General features: G+C 38.5%; 1 protein-coding gene across 1 annotated transcript in view; it reads right to left on the reverse strand.

Annotated features, from left to right (window-relative positions):
• Positions 1-21,914, reverse strand: part of Sec63 (SEC63 homolog, protein translocation regulator) — a 52,107-nt gene that overhangs the window by 20,598 nt on the left and 9,595 nt on the right. The window contains exons 4-13 of the mRNA XM_033763430.1: positions 20,561-20,622; positions 12,790-12,848; positions 11,654-11,704; positions 10,423-10,531; positions 8,354-8,448; positions 8,129-8,261; positions 6,641-6,733; positions 5,824-5,978; positions 4,033-4,180; positions 1,590-1,672 (exon numbers count right to left, since the gene is read on the reverse strand). Of these exons, the coding sequence (XP_033619321.1) occupies positions 1,590-1,672; positions 4,033-4,180; positions 5,824-5,978; positions 6,641-6,733; positions 8,129-8,261; positions 8,354-8,448; positions 10,423-10,531; positions 11,654-11,704; positions 12,790-12,848; positions 20,561-20,622 (988 nt within the window). The remainder of the gene's footprint in view (positions 1-1,589; positions 1,673-4,032; positions 4,181-5,823; positions 5,979-6,640; positions 6,734-8,128; positions 8,262-8,353; positions 8,449-10,422; positions 10,532-11,653; positions 11,705-12,789; positions 12,849-20,560; positions 20,623-21,914) is intronic.

Genomic DNA, 21,914 nt, shown 5'->3' on the forward strand with positions numbered 1-21,914 from the left:
ATAAATTGAATTTTGGGAAACTTTAACGGTGCTGCCAACTTTGGAAAAAGTCATCCCAATTTACTGTGTTGACTTGGCATTGTACAGAAATGGACAACCATATTGGTCCAGAAATGTTAATTTACTTTTATTTTCTCCCTGTGTACAGGGGTAACAAATCGTACTAAATATGTAAGGTCATATCTACGTGGGTTTGATTACAGAAACTAATAAAGTATTCTCTAAATAATGAAAAAAGAATAAGATAGGACTATAAGAGGGAGAAACAATTTAAATATGTTCAGGGACCATTTTCATCTCCAGAATTAAGGATTATTTTGATGTTACATCATTGCCTTTTCTCCTTTACTCTCCTTTTTAGTTTTATTTTAGGATTCCCTATTTTTAATGTTTATACAGAGATTTTTTTAACTGAAATACCGAATAGTTTCTTTGGTGTGAAAAACTATAACAGTACACAGGATCCTAATGAGACAATTAATAATGTGAAATAGGAAGTAAAGGGCTAAAGGTGTAAGGAAAGTGGGAAGGGTGGGGGAAAGGTAATAAGAGAGAGGAAAAAAATATGAGAAACTGAAAAAATGGAAATAAAGTGTTTGTAAATGGGGAGGGGAGGCGGGGGTGAAGGGAGGGCAGGGAAAAGGGGAAAAATCAGAATTAAGACCTATTATGTGAAGGTACAAAATCCCAATGATGAATGTAACTGTATTGTATACCTAGATTGTACCAATAAACTCAATAAAAAAGAAAGAAAAAAAAAAAGGACTAAGTGATAAAATTATCAAAAAACAGTAATTGGCCAGGTGTAGTGGCACAAGCCTATAATCCAAGCAGTGGGATGCTGATGCAGGAAGATCACCACAAGTTCCAGGCCAGCCTGGCTGCATAGTGAGTTCAATTACATACTACTGAACTACATATTGAGACCCTGTCTCAAAAAACAGAAACAAACAAGCCAGGCATGGTGGTGCATGTGGTGGTGCATGACTGTAATCCCAGCTCTCAGGAGGCTGAGTCAGAGGATCACTGTGAATTCAAGACCAGCCTGGGCTATATAGTGAGTTCCAGGTTAGTCTCTACATAGTGAGACCCTGTCTAAAAAAATCAAAACAACCAGGCGTGATGGTGCACACCTGTAATCCCAGCACTGTGGAGGCTGAGGCAGGAGGATCGCTGTGAGTTCGAGACCAGCCTGGGCTATATAGTGAGTTCCAGGTCAGTCTCAACTACATAGTGAGACCCTGTCTCAAAAAACAAAACAAAACAAAACAAAAAAATAAATAAATAAAAACAAAAAACCCAAGTAATTAACCTGTACACAGATTACACTTTACAGTTTAAGAACTATACTCACATAACATTATTATATTTTAGAGAATTAACAATTTATCACAAGAAGAATTAATCTACTTTTTAGGGTTTTTTGGTGTTTATGAAAACTTCTTATAAAAATTAATTTAAAATTTCAAAACAAGTAAGATAACTTGTAAAAAGAGATAACAGTTTTGATTTTGAGAAATTAAACTAATTAAACTAAATATAAAAATCTTGACACATTACTCTCAAAACAAACTACAAAGACTACTTACTGCCATTGTTTGTCTTGTCAATTTAACCAACACTGTAACTAGGGATCCTACTGTGATATTATTGCTGTCTTCATCATCCAGTACTGTAAGATGAAAGGAAAATCAATAAAGAAATATAGTTCCACATGAATGCAAAGATCAAAACATAAGTTATCCAAATCAATGTTATTTTAAGCATATCATATTTTAAATTTATTAAAAATAATAAACGGACTGTGTTAAATTCTCTCATTGGGTTACTCCAATAACTGAATGATTTAATCCTTAAACTAACTCTACAAAGTATCACCATCACTTCCATTTAAAGAAAAAGCTATGGTTCAGAAATACAGTAAAATGCCCACTCAGAAGAACCTGGCATTGCCAAGTTTCGAACCCAAGTCTTCCAAAACACAATGTAACATGAGAACTGCCATGACACAGCTCTGCCTCACAGCAATATAAAAATGGGGCTCTGGCAGTTTATGTAGAGCATATATTCAAAAGATTTTTACCTGAATGATCAAACCTGATAGAATAAAATAAGGAAAACTAATATTGTAAAAATCATCTTAAAAGAGTATTTTTTAAAGAACTTTCAATATATCCTCTTTACATTAAAAAACACTTTTGAATCATTTTTGCAACAAATAATATTAAGCACAATAAATTTTTATAATTACTTTTTTAAAACCACATTTGCATTCATAAAAGTTTAGTGAAAGTTAAGGTTAACTTAATAACATGTACCACACATGTTCTATTCAAATAGCACTCATGTTCTTCACTATGTGTTTTTGTCTAAAGTTTTTTTCTAAGTTTGCTATGCCTCAGATTTTTATTGGCACACTGTGTTCTAGCCTCTAATAAGCATCTGCTAATTCCACTAGTGGCTGCATTGCAAATGGTACAGTAATCCTTCACACTAGAAGTCTCCATTATCAAGAAATAAAACCTGGGCCACATAGCCCTCCACATTTTTCATTTTGCCAGGATATACATGCATAAGCAGTATATGTAAAATAGCTGTTGTCTAGAGGTCTACATATCATTTGATGGTTTAAAATGAAAAGGCCTACCATGACATTCTAGGCAAGAAGAGATCCATTGTCTCCAACACACAATTAAGCAATGTCTGTTCCCTGTTTCTATGAGCCTTCTATACTTTCTTCAAACTATACCATATATATTATATATATAGATAGCTATAGATAGCACTATAAAAATATAAACTATGTAAGACATTATGGAGTGGAACACGTGACATTTCCCAGTGAAACAGAACATTCTTACTTTTTTGTAAAAAATTTTTTTTAATCTCAACATTTATTTTTCTAAGAAGGATGTGCTTTTTACAAGCATGTCTAAGTCCCAAACTAGATTTTTATATGAACATTTTCTGGTTAAATCAGTGTAGTTCTAAACATAGCTTTCATATTGTTATTTTTAAAAATCTGAAAACTCATGAAGCCAAACGAAAACCCCAAATCCCTGCCAAATTGGGCCAGGTTTTTCTACAGGTATCTTATATTCTAGGAAAAATGATGTATCAGATTGTACTGTTTGATTTCTTGTCTCAAACACCCATCCTAGGTTGCCATTTACCTCTTCTCAGTTCCTATTAGGGTCCAAATTCAGTAAGTCAGAAATGGTCTTACCACCGCTTCTTCAGCACCCAGTAGTACACATGGCATTCAATATTTATTGCGTGAAAATAAGGCACAATGTCTGTGTCACTCACTTAACACTCGGCATATATTCTTGTTTTTACTCCTATTTCCTCAACGAAATGATAAGAGCTTTAAAGACAGAACCCAGTGCTAACACGTTCCTGTACTCTCGGTACCTAGAAGAATGTTCTCACAATAGTGAATTTGTGAATGCTCAGAACAATACCACAAACAGAATGACTGGAGCAGATTATCTGTAATTCTGTCAGTGTCCTAAGATATCATTTTGTACTATTAAGATGAGCACAGGGCCATTATGTAAACAGAAACTTAATCTGGAGTTTAAGAATTTGAAATAGACATAAAGATGGAGGGAATGTGAGAAAAACACAAGAAATAAGGCAGAAAACGTAATTTAAGGCTTAATACAAATAAGTTGGGAGCTTTAAAAATTCAGTACTTTTAATAATATATTTCAAATATTTCTTATTCTTTCATTACATCTAGAAGTCTCTTCCATTCTTTGAAAAGTTAAATTCTTGAATACTGAGCTACAGAAAAAAGTCCACATAGTTAATTCCACTGTGACAAAAATAAAAGTAGGGTTATATTAGTTTCCTCCAAAAGATTAAGTATGTAGTTATCATTTCCTATTGTAAATCTGACAGGAAAACTACAGTTTTACAAAGTCTATTTTAAGTTACGTTATTAAGTACTGTTCTGAGAGTCTTGAGTCAAATAGAGCCACCCTATCTAAAGGGAAGCAATGTTGGACAGGAAAACCTCCCACTTACCTTGTGATTTTATATCCATGGTTACATATGGAAAACTGCCAAGGACAGCCATAACCTCTTCATATTTTTCATCTTCAAGGAAGTGTAGCAGACTGTGACGATCTGGTTCTTTCAAACTCACCAAATCTTGTATAGTTTTAATTTTGTACTGAATAAGGAAAGAAAAATGTCCTCTTAACTCAAAACTTTCCAGAAAAGAACATTAGCATGTTGCCTAAAATAAAGTTCAGCAACTTTTAGAAAAATGTTAAGATTTATGCATTTCAAAGCAGAAAATTAAAATATACAGGATTTCATATCCTTTTTCAGGGTCATTTAAAGATTTTTTTATTATAAAGTCAATATAGGCTTATTTACTTTTAATTAGAAAAACAAAGAGCCAGGCACAGTGGCACATGCCTTTAATCTTAGCACTCTGGGAAGATGAGGCAGGAAGATCCTAAGTTAAAGCCCAGACTCAGTTACTGAGTGACTTATGGTAGAGTGATCCCATTTTAAAATAAGAATTGTTTTTGGTACCGGGGATCAAACTTGGGCCCTTGCACTTGCCAGGCAGGCGGCAGAACCACTAAGTCAAATCCCCAGCCCAAGAATTTTTTTTTTTAAAGTCTGGGGTTGTAGCTTAGTGCAAAGCCCCTGGGGGTTCAATTCCCAGGCTTGGGAAGGAAAGAAAAAGAAAAGATAACACCTAGCAAGAATTACTGCCTTCAATTTATTTTGAACTTTGATTAATAAGAACCTTTTATAATCTCCCAAGCTCAGCTGCACCACAAAGGTTTTATCATGCACTACTCTCATTTTTTTGTATTTTCTATATTCTTTTTTTGGTACTGGGGATTGAACTCAGGCCCTTGTGCTTGCGAGGCAGGCACTGGAACCATTGAGCTAAATCCCTAGCCTAATTTTTTTTTTTTTTTTGACACCAGGTATTGAACTCAAGACCTTGCACTTGAGAGGCAGCGGCAGAACCACTGAGCTAATTCCCCGGACCCCTGTATTTTCTAAATATGACTCTCATTGCAGTAACATCAACTTTGCCTAGCCAGTGATTTATCTCAGTGGTGCTGTTGCCTGCCTCGCAAGTGCAAGGTCCTGAGTTTGATCTCCAGTACCAAAAAAAAAAAACCCAGACTTTGTTTAAACAGTTGCTTATAAGAATGTTCTTGGGCTGGGGACTTAGCTCAGTGGTTCCGTCACCTGCCTGGTAAGCACAAGGACCTGAGTTCAATCCCCAGTACAAAAAAAAAAAAAAAAAAAAAGAACGTTCTTTAATTTTCAAGCATTTAGTTCTAGCTGTTTAATTTTTACTTTCAGAGAGATTATACCATAAAACAGGTGAGATTCCTGCTTTTCAATTCGGACGTTTTAATTATGACTTAACATATGACCAAACTGATAAGGGCAACAGAATTAATTATCTTTACCTGACATGTTTCTCTTGAATGCTTAAATTTTTTTCATAATAAACCAATAAACTACTACCCAATGTTTGAGTCAAGAATAAAATGATTGAAAAATATACAATGCATTTTTACTTGATGAATTTATTTTTGGTAACAGAAGGACCAAAGGATTAACCGCTAAAATGCCCTGACCCTCAAAATGCAGTAACATTACTTACAGTAGCAAAATATTATAAAACTATGACCCAATCAAGAAAATGTTAACAGAACCACTTGAGTGAGTTTTAGAATATTTGAGTCTAAATCTAAGAAATTCGTAGTAACCATCTTCATATTACCTTTAAGTAACAAACTGCTAAAAACTGACTTACAAGTTAGAAAGAATTACCTTTTTATGATTAGAAACTCTTCTAAGATTGTCCTCTTCGATGTGAGGGAGCTGTAGAAGGGGAGATTTAAACTGCTGAAGACCCTGAACAGCCATCTGCGAAAGCTTCATGCAGTTTTCTAAGGATGCCAAAGTTGGAGCACGAAACTCCCTTTCTTAGAAAGAATAGGAAAAAAGAAACAACAGGGCTGGACTTTTTACATGTTCTGGAGCAAACAATTCATCACAAAAACAAAATTAATTTGTTTGCAGTAGTATCTTTATCATCTCAAAATTTAAGATTACAGTGTTAATTTTCCTTTACAAGTTAATAGAGTCCACGTTAAAAATATGTAAAATTGGTTATAAGTACATTACCAGCAACATTAATATAAAATTCTTTGCATCGGTTCCAATAATAGTAAATTGTCAGACCTTTCAAATACACTGATTCTATGCCAAAAACTAATATCACTTATTATAACTAGTAAGTTATAACCACTGTTGCCTTTTCTAAGGTTCTCCCTTCCCGCTGCTAATCAAAATTCCAATTCTTTTCCTCTCATACAAAAAATTATACAAGTGAATCATCAATATATCAAAGAATTTTTTCAAACTCACTGTTACAGAATAAATTCCAAAAATATCCAGAGTAAGAAGAAAATGTTAAATTTTTGCAAAGCTAATAATAAAATGAAATAATGAGAAAAATCATAATGGGGAAAGCTAATTGAATTAGTAGACAGAATTACAAGTACCACAGATCTTAAAATATCAAGTACAAATTGCATATGCTTGCAAGTAAAGTAAAATAGACTTAATTACATTTCCTCCTCACCTTCACGGCTCCGGGCCATTATTATTAATTGGCAGATTACATTAACCATTTCTTGAAGTAGAGAAGGGCATTTTTTCAGCATAAATTGCTGATCTGCAAAACAATAAAAAATCTGAAACAAATCACTCTACTTTTATAGTTAAAACAACCCAAGATTAATAATAAATTTAAGTTAGTCTACAAATATTTCACATGACCTCAGAATTTTACAGATTGAAGGGAAAAATTTTTCCTTCAATCCACTATCAAAAGAATCAGTCAGAAAATTCTTGTTAAATGTGTGAAAGGCAGAATTTTAATGATGGCATTAATAAGTTTAATAAGTCAATTCCCTACATTTTTCTAAAAGATCTTAATCATAAACTTAATCATACTCTTGCTATTTTTGAGAACTTTTAGAATTTTTTTCTTATTCATGTAAGTTTCTATAATTACAGTAAGTTCCAAGACTAAGAATGAAAATATATGTCAACTAAACACAAAGAGAGGAGACAAGGAAGAGGAGGAAGAGGACAAGAGATAAGACACTGTATACAAAAGTTAACTGTGAAGACATCCACTGGCCTTGACTGACCCTAACAACATGTGTTCCCTGTTTGTAAAAGATGGTTGCCAAAAATAAAAATGGCTACATATCTGTTCAGAACATTAATTACTAATTAATATTTCAAAGCAATTCCAGTGACAATGCTTAAAAGTGCACCTTCATTCCGCTATAAGCATTTTTCCTATCATTGATTACTGAGCACCAAGTGGCTTGTGAAGCACTTAATTGATTTATTAGCTTAAAGGGAAGAGGAGGTAAGACTCCATTCAGAAAGATATTTACTTGCTAAGATAATAACATTCTTTTAAAACTTCAAGTGAAATAATACAGGTAAGGAAGAGACAACACTCAAATTAACGATATCCTAGAAACACTCTTGTCCAAATCCACTGCTTTTGTTTTAAACAGAATAGATGGCTTCAAGCTTTAAATGAAGATCAGAGGGCCAGGGACTTAGCTCAGTGGTTCCACTGCGTGCCTCACAAGTGCAAGGTCCCGAGTTCAATCCCAGGTACCAAAAATTTAAAAAAACGAAAGAAATAAAGATCAGATACTATTGGTAACTGTATAGGAGGGAAGGAATAAATGGTGGGGAAGGAGTTTAGTGGAGAAACCTGTTGTGAAAATTATTTTGTCTCTCTAAAAAGCTTACAAAGTTCTTTTTCAAAAAGTCATTAGGAGCTTTTTATATAATCTGCAATTAACTTAAGATTACTCATACAGAATATCCTTACTTGAAATACTAATTTTTAACATTTGCCAAGACATTTTAGACCTTCAAGCTGTTTATGAAGCAACTGTACAGCATATGCATTTTAAATAAAAAGTTACTGAGCAATTACTAGAGGGAAAAAGCCATCAAAAGCACTGTGTCATGAGGTTTAATTAAATATGTTGCTTTGGTCCCATTAAAACCCTATATAGATTGGAATCACAAATACCTTCTTCAAGGGTCTCAGGAATTTTCATTCTAGCAAGATGAGACAGTAAAAGAACTCTGGCCTTTAGACTATATGGGCAGGTAAGTGGAGGTTCATTCTTCTTTAAATTAATGCTGCCAATTTCTCTGATCAACTGAAGTAAATAAAATAATTATTCAAAATATATACATAAAAAGCATTCACTTTAGTAATTACTCATCAAAGAATTTGGTAGATTGGCCTAACCTGTGGTATTAGAATATTATCTGTTGGTCTGCTTGTGGCATCTTTATTATACTGAGGATCAAATTCAGAAGCTCCAGCCAAAACCATGATGAGACCTATAGAAACAAAAGAAATATGAAGGTAGATAAATTGGCTTATCAATTTTCCTTCCTGAGGTACTGTACTTCTGTATCCTAAAGTGAGGTACAACTGAGGCTGTGTGGGCTTTAACCAACAAGGCCATAAGGGTGGGGCCACCCAAGCCCTTTGGGTACTCTTCTCTCCATCACGTGCTTAAGGTGCTGGATATGGAGCTATAGGAGTTAATATTCGTCTTGCTGGGTTTTCGTCTTGCTTTGGTGCCATTCTTTTCTATATTCTTATTCATCCCTTTTGGAATGGGTATGTTTACACTGTGGCATTGTACCTTGGGATTATGTAATTTGTTTTTAGGTTATTTTGTTCGTTTGTTTGTTTATTTGAGACAGGGTCTCACTTATGTAGTGAGACTGACCTGGAATTCACTGTGTGATCCAGGCTGGTCTCGAACTCACAGTGATCCTCCTGCCTCAGCCTCCCGAGTGCTGGGATTACAGGCGTGTGCCACCATGCCTGGCTTGTTTTTGGTTTTTGTTGTGCTTGAACCCCCTTCCCCAAGAAGATCACCACTCACGTATGCAACAAGAGCACTTAACACAGCATGCAGTGGGTCTGCCAATCAGAGATTGGAGAGCCCGAAAAGCAATTTCAAGCCGCTTTTATAGGGTCTGGGATACATTAGCCTTATTAACAAGCTTTACCTCTATTATGATTGGTAAGATTTTACATTTAAATCCTATTGGCTATTGTTGGGGTGGTGAGCTATCCGGGGTGGCCGAGTTTCAAGGTTGTTATAGGAGATGGCCGAGTTACAAGATTGTTACAGGGTGGCCAAGTTTTAAGGATGCCAGGTGGTCTTATCTAATGATTTTACACATTCTGTTGTTTTCTCAGGAACTAGTTTGCTTTGTTTGGCAGTGACAAGACGATTGGGTTCATTTTTAGGTTAGGCCCAGTATGAAATGGAGCCTTTTATTACAATATGGAGTTACTCTGGCCTCCATAACTATATATAAACCCTGGCCCACTCTGGCACTGTTTCACATCAGGAACTAAGCAATTCTGCCACAATATTTCTGCCTTGGAGCCAGCTGACCATGGATTGAATCCCTTGAAACCATGAGTCAAATTAAGCCTCTCTTCTTTAAAGTTGTAGGTGTTGGCTACTTGCCCAAGGAATAGGAACCCAAGTAACAAGTCTCTTTCTTATTACCAATAAAATTAGTAAAACTAGCAAATCCCAAACACAGCTATGTCCATTTCCATTTCAGAAAAAAAAAAAGCATTTTCCAGAGAAAGAATTTTTAATTTACGTTGTGTCTTTACGAAGGAAAGAGGAGTATTTATGATTCGGCACAGCAGTCATTCTGAAAGGCAAAACATATCCTGAAACAAACTTTACAAAGTTAGTTTGATGGGATCAAAGAAAGTAACTTAAAAGTATTTAGGATGGTAGTTTTGTTCCTCATAATAAACATTTAAATAAGATCCTGAGAATTAAACATTCTCAGTTTTCTTTCAACATACCCAAGACTTCAATTCTTACAACATTTAATACAATAGAACATAGTGGTTTAGGGGTTGGGAAACAGAATGCCTGAGTTCAAACTTGAATGTATCATTTACTATGAAGCCTATTCTTTCCCTTAGTTTCCTCATCTATAAAATGTGCTTAAAAATAGCATCTACTTACGGAGCTAATCGTAAGGATTAAACAAGATAATACCTGAAATGCAATGATAAATGTTGACTAGTATAAAATTTGCACATATGAAACTCAGCCACAAAATGTCTAGTAATCTACATAACTGAATAATGTAAACACAAATCAAGAAATGTGATAAAGAGTATAAACATTTTTCTCCATTATTAGTTATAAGAACTGATCATCTGTGAAACTAAAATAGAATCTTTTCAGTAGAGGTAGGAAATATACATCAACCCCACAAAAAATAATGAAACTTATAACACAGTTACTTTAGTATACTTACGTTTCATGTCCATATTTCGGGTTTTATAAACAAAGTATGTATAAATTTGTGTTGTGCGTATTAAAATCTGGTCTCCACTATAACGTATCGAGCGATACCACCAAGAACCCTAAAACACAAATAAGATTAAACAAGAAATAAAACATGAAAAAAATAATGTTTAGTTTGATGCAAAATATGTTTATGGGCAAATTTACCAAATATTCATAAACCAGAAAAACATTTGAGCTTCATCTATAGTACTTTTTTGTTGTGTATTTCAAATGATTTCTTTAGCAAACACATATATTGCCTAAAGTCTAAACACCAAGCTGAATTATTTCACGTGTGATTAAAGACTTAGCTTTCAGTAGAAACTCTTTAAATATAAAACAGGAATAAGAATATCCATTACTATGAATAATATGGTCCCTAACACACAACACTTTTCTTTTATTTTGTTTTGCTGTTGTTTTCTGTAGGTCTAGGGTTTAACCCAGGACCTTTGCACTAAGCTATAGTCCCAGCACTTATTTTTTATTTTGTCTTGCTTAGTTGCCTACATTGGGCTTGAACTTACTATCTTCTTACCTCAGCCTGTCGAGCACCTGGGATTATAGGCTTGCACCTGTGCCCAATTCACACATCACATCTTTACTACATTTTTTGATAAAAGTGGGAGCAATTTCAACAGCTGACACAATACTTTCACTCACATTAATTCACATGATTGGATCTCAGACAACAATCCTATGAAGAAGACAATATAGGCTGACTACTAGCTTCACACTTTAGGATCCAGATGAATTCCAGGATCAGAAAGAACACAAGTCACAAAAATAATAAATGGCAAAAATCATAAACTTTATGGTATTTCCATATTATGACACTATACACTGCATCAGTTCTTCAAAAAGTATGTTTATGTTTATGTATGGAAATGCATAGAAAAAATTGAAAGAAGAAACAACAAATTTAGCAGTGATCACCTCTGAGAGAAACTGAGGACAAAAGAATTTCATTTTAAAATCTAAGCATATCCATATTATCTTAGCTATGTGCTACTTCTGGAATAGAAAGATAATGCTTTCACATTCTCAAGCAATATCACCTTTAGAAGATCTCTAAAGTATAGCCAAGACTTTTTAAATCAAGGATTAATAGACTACATTATAATATAAATTAAAATCTTACAGGGAGACTTCAAACATGTCTTTAAAAAAAAAAAGAATTTGATAAAGCTAAAACTTACCACAACAACTGGAAGGATGACCATAAATGCCAAGCCATATACAAGTAAAACCTAGAATTGAAGAGGAAAATAGTACAACTTTCATCAGGCAAGTTACAACAATATCCATGAACACTTACTTTAAGGATTACAATAGGGAAGCACTATTAAAAGCACTCCTCATGTATAACCTTGTTTAATTCTTATTATCAAACTCTGAAGAAAGTACTATTATGATTTTTCTTTGCAGGTACACTACCCATAGTGTAATGGGTTACACAGATTTTCCTAGGTTCACACAGCTACTAGTAGAGCTAGGATTTGACCTCTAAAGCCCATGCGCTCTTATCTAATATTATAAATTATCTATTAATTTGCTATTGACTGATATGATATAAGCAATAGCAAAACAACTGTATAAATTGTTTCCCTTCAATACATACCTTGCAATTGTTAGTGCTCAGAAATAAATGATACAAGAAGCCCTAAGACAAACTAGTTCCTCTGCCTATCAAGGCACCACTTTCTAATTTGCTGTTTGCTGTTAATTTCTATCGATTGTACTTCTACTGCTTGATCCTAAATCCGGTAGCTATAATTGTCTCTATTACTCTCAGAGTAACACTAACCATGATAAATGCACCTATAATAGGCAACTATAAACTCCAAAAGACAGCTAATTTTAATATGCTATAAAATAGTAACTTTCATAAAAAATTACAGTCAGATTTTATGAATGTTGTTTCTATTGCTTCAAAGATAGCTCTTAGACAATAATTTCAAGAAAGTTCATGTAGGGAATCACCTATTCCTGAATAAGAGATTAAGATAATGTCTGAGGTTTTAGGATTACACCAACTATCAACTGAAGTCTGATGTCCTACTGCCTCTGAAGTACCATATGAAATATATAACATTTAACACAACAAAAAAATCACTGTATCTTTGTTTTCAAAACAACATTCCAAAGACACTGCTCCAAATCAGCAGCCTACTACTAGGAACCAATACATCCTGCCACCTTTCACAATACAAAGTCAAAAACAGTTAACAATATTTTCTTTGTTATAGTTCTCTTTATACTATACCAAGACACATACCACATAACAAAAATTATGGCAAACACATCAGGGTGTATCTTATTTAAATGTACTTACCAAAATTGAATTTTTCTGGTCAACTATCCATGCTGGCAGGGCAATTCCAAAACTTGTGGCTGAAATAGGAATGTCATCATAGTTTCTGAGTCTCTACTTCTAATTTATTTTTATCCCCAAATTCTGCATCCTTTTACTTACCAAAACAGCTCTTTTAAGTTTATACTGATCCTCATTACACAAAAGCTAAGGGTTACTTTAAATATGGTATTTCAAATATTTCAAAAAAGAAAAAACTTTTTAAGTTCACAAATTTCTTCTTCCTAAAAAATCTAAGTTATTTTCTTTGTCTGGAGTTTAGAGAATGTATAAAGACCTGCCTTGCAAGCGCAAGGACCAGAGTTCAATCCCCGGTACAGAGGGGAGGGGAGGGGAGAAAAATTTTTTTCATATAGTTTTTATCCACAGAAATGATTAATAATGACAGGGATTACTCTTCCCTCCACACCTTAAGTTTTCTCTCTCAAAATAGTCTTTAGAAAGAAAAATAAAGTATAAAGGAAGCTCAATTTATGTTTAACTCTTCGTAATTATAATTTTCCATTCATAAATTAAGAAAATTAAAATATTCCTTCAATCTAGTTAACATCATGATAATACTGTCACAGCACAATACAACAGCTCAGTGTTACAGCTATCCAAAGGTCTTTGGAGGTAAAGAAACCAAGCAGCACTCGGAGAAATGGAGGGAATCTTTATTACACCAGTGGGCCTAGTGGAGTTCACAATCTGAAGTCTGGGCCCAAAACAGAAATGGAAGCAACCTTATACAGCAATCTATGAGGTAGAGGGGTTGGGTTTTCACACTGGGCAAGCATGTATGTATGCAGGAGTGGAAGGGTAGAGTTAAGAGAAGAGAACATCTTGAAACACCCAGTAGGAATATCTGTAGCTTACATTTAGGATGCCTGAATTGTTACATTTGCAGTGCAGGTGGCTTTAACAAAACATCTTAAGATCTCTGGCAAAAACATGGGGTGAAGGGTAGGAACAGACAAAGGCTTGCCATGTTGTACATTATTTCCTTATCATTTCCCCACTTTGAGGCCCTTATGTAACCATGGCCTCGTATGGCATCACTAGCAACTACAAAGTTATAGTCTAGGTGAGCTCTCATTAATAGCTGATACACCAGTTCTCTTGTCAAGAGCCTGAACCCAGACAAGGGCCAAACATCAGCAAAAGGAAGATGGCAACTAAGGTCCTGAGCAGAGGGGCACACCATGATGTCCAGCTACTCCAGAAGAAACTCCAAAACCCACTGGTTCGGGATTATTCCTGGCATTTGGCAGCTCTGCCTCAGAGACTTTTTACATCCTGATGAATGACCCGATCTGTTAATACAGAAACAACACTCTTCCCCCAAGAAAGATAGATATCCCACCCCCTTTTTCTGCTGTTAGCAAATTTAAGGCAGCTGTTTTAAAGAGTAACTGCAGCTAAACAGTCTAGTGTTGTAGGTCTGCTGTACAATTTGAGATTTCTTCTAAGCTACTGGTTAACTCTTGAGACAGTAACTGGTGAAGGCTGCAGCAGTTATGCCTGCAACTCTGGTCCCAATTCCTGAAGTTATCCCTAAGCCTATTATCAGGGTTATCAGGAAGGCAGCTTGGTGTTGTTGGGTGTGAGCCTGGACTGATAATGGAAAGTCAATGTCTCAAGGGACAATGTCTATCTTGGGGCTGAGATAGTCAAGGGTGCAGGTTCCTGTCCAGTTGGCAGGGAGGCAGATGAGCAAAAGTTCTGCAGAGCCAGAAAATGTCACGAGAAGACAGACAAAAATGACTGTGGACATAATAGCTGTATATGATGACTCCACTATCTTCCTCCCATCCACCAGTGCTCCCCTAAAAGAGGGCACCTGTCCTGCGAGTCTATTGGGTATGGCCTTGAGGGTTTTTTTCCCAGTCTAGGAGGAACCTGGAGGTTCAGTAAGAGTTGGTGGTGTCATGAAAACTCAAGTCTCCCAGGTAGGGGTGCTCATGTGCCCTACAGAAGTGGGACCCACATTGACCAACTGCAAGATGTCCAATCTGGTCAGGCTGGTGAAGTGGTGTTTGTGTATGCCTTAGACTGGTACACCAAGATAATTGCAGGGAGGATGTAAGACTCACATGAAATTACAATCAAAGGGCAGCAGATGCCCTAGTTCTGAAAGATGCCCTAAGATAGCAGAGGGGCAGAGGCTCCACAGAAGGGAGGGCTTTTATGCAGGAGGGCTTGAAAGGTGAGTTTTATACCAACAGAGATGGGAACAAATATAGGTCACTGTGAAGATACCTGGCTCTGCCTGAGGAAATCCTTTTTAACTGCAGCTGTAAGCTTGGGGGAAGAGTTTTTAAGGTCTCAGTTGGGGTGATACGCTGATGTAGACAGTGACCAAACCTGGGGTGAGACAGGAGTGGCCTTCATGGAGGCCAGGGAAGCTGAAATGCACAGTCACCAATCCTTTACAGGACCAGGACAGGAATGGTTTAGTAAAGCATGGACCAGTTCTAGGGTATCAAGGTAGGGAAGGTAGAGGGTCTGGGTCTTACTGTCCCAGGACTACCACCATGGGACCAATAGCAGAATCAGGTTACTGGCGTCAGCCATTATCAATTAGGCTAGGGGTAAACAACTTATCTTTAAAAGAAACAGAGAACACTGATGAAATACCCTATGCAAATGATGAAAGTGAAGGCTAGAGGAATTCTAGCTATGATGGCAAGGCCATCAGTAAAAATTAGGGTAAGCAGTCCAAAGAGGCCTAGAAACCAAGGATAATGTACATAGGATGATTTAAGGTGTCCTGTGAATGGTGACCTCAGGCTTCAGCCATGCATAGACTACTCAGCTTCTGTGTGACCAGAGGAGGGCTGTTATCTGTTGGTGATGTCTCTACAGACATGAGTCCCAGGGTCTTCCGTCTGAGACAAGTCCTACAGGGATTCTTGGGGCCCGGGTGTGCTGTTTAGGCCCCAAAGGGAACTCTGTGGGGTAGTCCTTTTGGAGCCTCAAGTGATAGACCCACAGGACAGCAACTGTAGTGGGGATAACTAGTACAACAAAGTGAGGCCCTGTCCAGATAGGTTGAAGGGTTCCTTTTTCCAGTCTTTAACCCAAACCGAGTCCCCTGGCTGGTAGCAATGTACTGGGGTACCTGAGATGGGGATCCTCTCAGCAACAGTCTCATGAATTTGAGAAAATCTTGCCTAGGGCCCATAATTCTGTAGTTAGACTGCTGTCTCCCAATTGTCTGATATCCTCTCTGAATTCCCTTATTATGGGTGGGGGACTCTTTCAAACAAAATCTCATAATGGGAACAGCCCGATGGTCCAGGGACACATCAGACCCAGAGTAGGGCTAGGGGTAACATGTCAATCCAGACCTCTGAGGTCTCCTGACATACTTGGCTAGGGTGGTCTTTACAGTGTGATTTATGCGTTCTACTTTCCCTACGTTTTAGGGTCTATAAGTTGTATGGCGGTCCCACCTGATCTTCAGCAGATCAACAATGGTTTGTACCACTTTGTCAATTAAAGCTGGCCCATTTTCACTCCCCATCATTAGGGGCAGTCCATGTTGAGGGATGACCTCATACAAGAGTTTTACAACTTTCAAGTGCTTTCTCAGTCCAGGTGGAAATGGCTTCCACTCAACCCAAGTATGTGCAGACAACGATCAACAGGTATTTCTTTAGCCAACAGGGTTTTATTTCAGTAAAGTCTAAATCCTCATAGGGTGACACCCCAGTACACTGGATTCCTGGGGCTGACTTGGGTCGTTGCAGAGACTGTTCCTGGAGTGGGTCAGGCAATGACCTTATGGTGTCACAAAGGGATGACAGCTGGGGATGTAGATAAGCCCAACAGAGCCTCAGAGGCTGATTTCCCAGATGACTTAAGTTGCAGAATTCTTGATTATGGTGAACCCCAAGTACTGGACAGGAGGTTGGTATATTTGTGCCTTTTTTTTCCAGGATACCTTGTAGCCTGCAACCATGAGCAGCCGCAGAAGGGCCCATGTCCCCTTCCAACAGTCCTGTTCATTTTTGCTTGACAGCAAGAGGTTATCTGCATATTGGAGCAGAGTACAGTTTATCTCCTGGGAAGGCAGTTAGGTCCGCATCCAGGGCTTCCCCAAATAGTGTAGGGGAGTTTTTGAAGGCCCGAGGAAGTCTTGTCCAGGTTAGTTGTGTCTTTTGCCTCATATTGCAGTCTTCCATTCAAAGGCAAAGAATAGCTGGCTTTGGGGGCCCAGCTGCAGGCAGAAGAGGGCATCTTTAAGGTCCAGGCAGGTGAACCAGACCACCTGAGGCAGGAACAGACTCAGCAGAGTGTAGGGGTTTGGAACTACTGAATGCAGAGTAACTGTGGCATTGATTGCCTAGAGGTCCTGACCGGTTGGTACCCATTTCCACCTGATATTTTAACTGGCAGCAATGGTGTATTCCAAGGGGACTGGCATTCTTTCAGGATGTTTGCACCCCTCAGCTGGCTGATGTGTTCCTGGATCCCGAGTTGTGCTTCTCTGGGTATACATATTGTCTCAGTCTGACAGGCTTTACCCCCAATTTAAGTCCTTCCAGGATTTGGGGCTAATTCTTGGCCACCCTGGGTGGGTAATTTTCAGCCCAGACCTCTGAAAATGTCTCCAGTAACTCTTGGGGGTTTATTTCTTCCCAACCAGCAGCATGTAGTTTCCATTCATCCTCTCTGGAGATGGCCACAGACAGTATCAATCCCCTCTGGGCACCTAGCATCAGGTCAGCAGGTCCCTGGAGGGTAAACATTATGTACGCACCCAATTTAGTCAATAGGTATCTTCACAGGAGAGATAGGGAACTCAGGCAGATACAGGAAATTGTGGATCAGTTCATATCCTCCCAATTGGCAGGTCCATGTTTGGCAAAACAGCCATGCCATCTGAACTCCAGTTGCCCCCATGATGGTGGTGCTCCTTTGGTAAAAATGGAATGTCCAACCCCTATGTCCACCATAAAATCATTGTTTGGCCCCTGTCATACTGACTGTAGGCTCTTGCGGGCCCAGAGTGAGAGAGCCTGGTCCTTCCTAATCTGATTCAATCTCTGCAAATCCAATCAGGTTACGCACTGGTGCCTCAGGTTGGTATTGAGGGCTAGCATGACTGGAGGACTTCTGTATTTATGACTAAGTGCGCCTCTCTTTTGTTGGGGCACACATTTTTCCAGTGTCCAATCTCTCTGCAATATGTACACTGGTTCTGATGCAAGGGGGTCTCATGCTGGGCTTTGCAGTCTCGGTTGGTGAAGATCTTTGTGGCAGCTTTAAGCAGTTGAGTGGTTTCAAGCGAAACCCTAAAGTTTCTGGTGGACACTAGCAACAGCCTGGGCTACAAAAGCAGCATCAACTACACACTGGTTTTGAGGGGACTTCAGGTTGAAAGGCAACTTCACACAGTCACTCACAGAAGTCTCCAGGAGATTAATCTGACTTTTCAGTTACTGAAGCCATTTTTGGCATGTTTGTTGGCTTTTTAGCTCCAGCATGTACCCGCCTGAGGATGGTCTCTCAATATCTCTCAGAAAGGCTTGTCCAGTGGTGGTGTGAATCTCAATCCAACTTGGTATCAGGAGCTGCCATTCTTGCCCATTCTTCAGGGTCCATGGATCCCCCAGGGACCTATCCCTGTAGGTATTTTCCGGCCTCGGAGAAAATTCTGCATCTCTCCTTACTGTTGAAGAGGGTGAGGTGCAGCTTACATCCCAGGCGAGCAGGTGAGTTTAGAAGATGGATATCATGGTTCAATGAGGGTCTGAGGCTTTTCTGAATAAGAAAGAATATGTTGTTTCCAGTTCAGAAAGTCAGCTGTGGTGAAGGGCTGGTATGTCCAGGCTGGACAGTGCTGTCATCCAGGATGCAGAGCAGAGGTCATGTCCCATGGATAGGCAGCTGAATGGCAGAAGACTGGGCTAAGCAAAGGAGGAGGAGTCACAGGAGAAGCATGCCACTTATGACAGTGGGGGGCTGAAGGCCAGTGCAGAGACTGGTGGATAGAGAAGGGGATTGGCTGGATACAGCACAGCTGGAGGATTGAGAAGTGGACTGTTTGGAGACACTGGCAGTGCTGGAAGTAGGCTGGCCACTTGGGCAGGTAGTGGCAGATCTCAGGATGGTCAACTGTCAGGCAAGACTGATGTGGGAAGCACAAAAGGGCTCTCAAGAACATAAGGTGGAGGCTGAAGGTCTTCTTCTGGGTCACCATGATGAATGACCTTGTCTTTTTGGGGTCTACGGTTCAGATCACAGGCCACAAACACCTGACTGTACTCCTTCCTGTTCACGCAAAATCAGACCCACATCAGGAGCTTCTGAGCAACCTCTGGACAGGAGTCAATATAAGGGAACCATTTGGGGTGGCCTTGCTTATCAGTGTCAACTCTTCATACTGCACACACTGTCTGGATATCTGGAGTTCCGTCAGACAGCCACCCTACAATGAACTGGGGCCAATCTATCTCACATAGGGTTCACAACCTTGTGGGCTTCAATTTAACTCCCTATTCCCCACTAAATCCCTTCTTAAAATGTTGACCATATACTCTAAGACAGGAAGCTTAGAGGGTGTATTGTCCATGGTACATATTGAATGAAAACACAACAAACAAGGGAAGAGAGTTCCCCAAAGGAGACCACTCAGGCACCTACCTGGCTGTGTCCTTCAAGGGAACTTGGGCACATCTTGACTAAGGTGCACCCATAATTCTGGGCCTAGTAACTTCCTATTATGGGAGGTAAATCATCGTTATGCTACATGACGGTGCCATGAAACTATTAGGTTAGGACCCACTCAGACTCCATAGCCAAAGCTGTGGTGACGCAGCACAGACAGGTTGTCACAAGGCACAAAACTGTTGCAATCACACAATCAGACAGTCATTCAGAGTTTAAACATTCCTTCTCCCTCTGGGAAGAATCCTAACTAGAAACTCCATTCTGACACTGTGGGCGGTGATCAGTCTCGCTTTTCATCCAAAGGGACTGGCCTCACTCAAGATGGGCCCTGGGGCTTTACCTTGTCCTGAAGTCCCAATTGGAAATAAATCCACCTCTCCTCCAAGTCTGGGCTGGAGGCATGAGTGCAACAGGTGGGTGCCTTCACTGGTCAGAGATCTTGCCAACTGGGCAGAGGAGTGATACCTCATTCTCATACAGAGGGCCCCTGTCAGATGCTCCCCAGCTCTGATCCAGTGGCTCAAGGGGCCAGCACAGCCCACTTCCCAGTCAGGGAACCAAATGTTATAGGAAAGTACGACAGCTTAGCATTATACCCAAGTGTTATAGCTCAATGTTACAGCCAAGTGTAACAGCCATCAGAAAATCTCTGGAGGCAAAGGAGCTGAGAGGTACTCTGAGAAATGAAGATAATTTTTATTATGCTGGCAAGCCCAGAGGAATTCAGACTCCGAAGTTTGAGCCCCAAACAGAAATGGTAGCAACATTATATAAGAGATCTACAGGGTAGGGGGATTAGGCTCACATGCCAGGCAAGCACCTTTACAAAAAAGCAGAAGGGTGGAGTTAACAGAGTATCTTGAAACATCCAGTAGGAATATCTTGCAGTTAGGATGCTTGAACAATTACATTGCTTGAACAGTTACATTTGCAGTGCAGGTGGCTTTCAAAAAACAACTTATAGTTTCTGGCAAAAACATGGGAGGGTCCTTGGGAACAGACAAAGGCCTACCATGTTGTGCATTATTTCCTTACCAATACCATATCACAATATTTTATAATCATCATTTACCTTGAGGCCCATCTGGATTTCCAAATTCCTCCCAATTTTTCCGGGACTCTTCATCTGTTAAACTAGCATAAAAAGAAGAAAGTTGCAAAATCAAAAGGCCACATGTGAAAAATATGTACCTGAACATACCAACTCATTTCTTAGAAGATGCTAATTTAGAGAATGAGAAGTCTGAAAATAGAAGCAGGGTGGAAGTGGGGAACAAGAAATGCTGTGCAGACAGAAAATACCAACTACTGAGCCTTGATACAAATTCTTGTGGACCCAGAGATTTAGTCAGTTCAAGTGAGATTAAAGTTAAAGGCCAGGACATTTTCTGAGTGGACAAAGAGGTTTATATGTGATTTTTTTCCTTCCTTTATCATATATTTTCCAAAATTTATTCAATAAACATATTTACATTTTAATAGTAATAGACACATTTTTTAAAAATATGAAACAGTGTATAATGGTACCTACCTCCACAACACTAGTACCACATTCTCAAAAAAAGAAATGAATGTCACCTGTAAAACTCCACTGCTGTGGAATCCATAAAACAGATTCAAACAGATATCCAGGAGATTAAACACTCCTGAATCTCAGATATAGAAGATAATATTGCAGTCAGTGACCATGAAAAGAGAGGTCTCTTAAAAACAGTAGGGGATCATGAGAAATCGATCGAGCAACTCCTAGATGATGCAAAGAATAACATAAGACTGATAGGAATCCATGAAGTAGCAGGAGAAAATACAAATGACTTAAAAAAGCTGTTCACAGAATTAGTGACAGAAAACTTTCCAGAGGGGAAGAATTTGACATTCAGATAACTGAGGCATATAGGACCCCAACTAGCCACAATAAAAAAAAATCTACACCTACACATATAATAATCAAGATCCCAGAAACCCAACAGAAGAATAAAATACAAGCAGTAAGAGAAAAGAAAGAAATCACACGCAAAGGAAAGCCCATCAGAATCACAGCAGACTTTTCAACACAAACCTTTAGAGCAAGGAGAGCCTAGAGTGAGATATTTCAAGTACTAAAAGAGAACAACCTCCAACCTAGACTGATGTATCCTGCAAAACTCTCTTTCAGAATGGATTGGGAAATACAATACTTCTAAGACAAAGAACACCTGAGAAACTACACAAATACCAAACCAGCACTACAAGCAATTCTACATAATATCCTAGAAAAAGACATTGAAGGTAACAACACCATGAGGCCCAACAGAGCAAGTCAAATAGGCAAGTCAAGAAACTAAAAGGAGGACCGGGGATTTAGCTCAGCAGTTCGATGGCCTGCCTTGCAAGCGCAAGGACCCAAATTCAATCCCTGGTACAAAAAAAAAAAAAAGAAAAGAAAA

Source organism: Fukomys damarensis, unplaced genomic scaffold (genome assembly GCF_012274545.1).
Source record: "Fukomys damarensis isolate Sample0158 unplaced genomic scaffold, DMR_v1.0_HiC HiC_scaffold_14, whole genome shotgun sequence".
In the NCBI taxonomy this organism is placed as follows: Eukaryota; Metazoa; Chordata; class Mammalia; order Rodentia; family Bathyergidae; genus Fukomys; species Fukomys damarensis.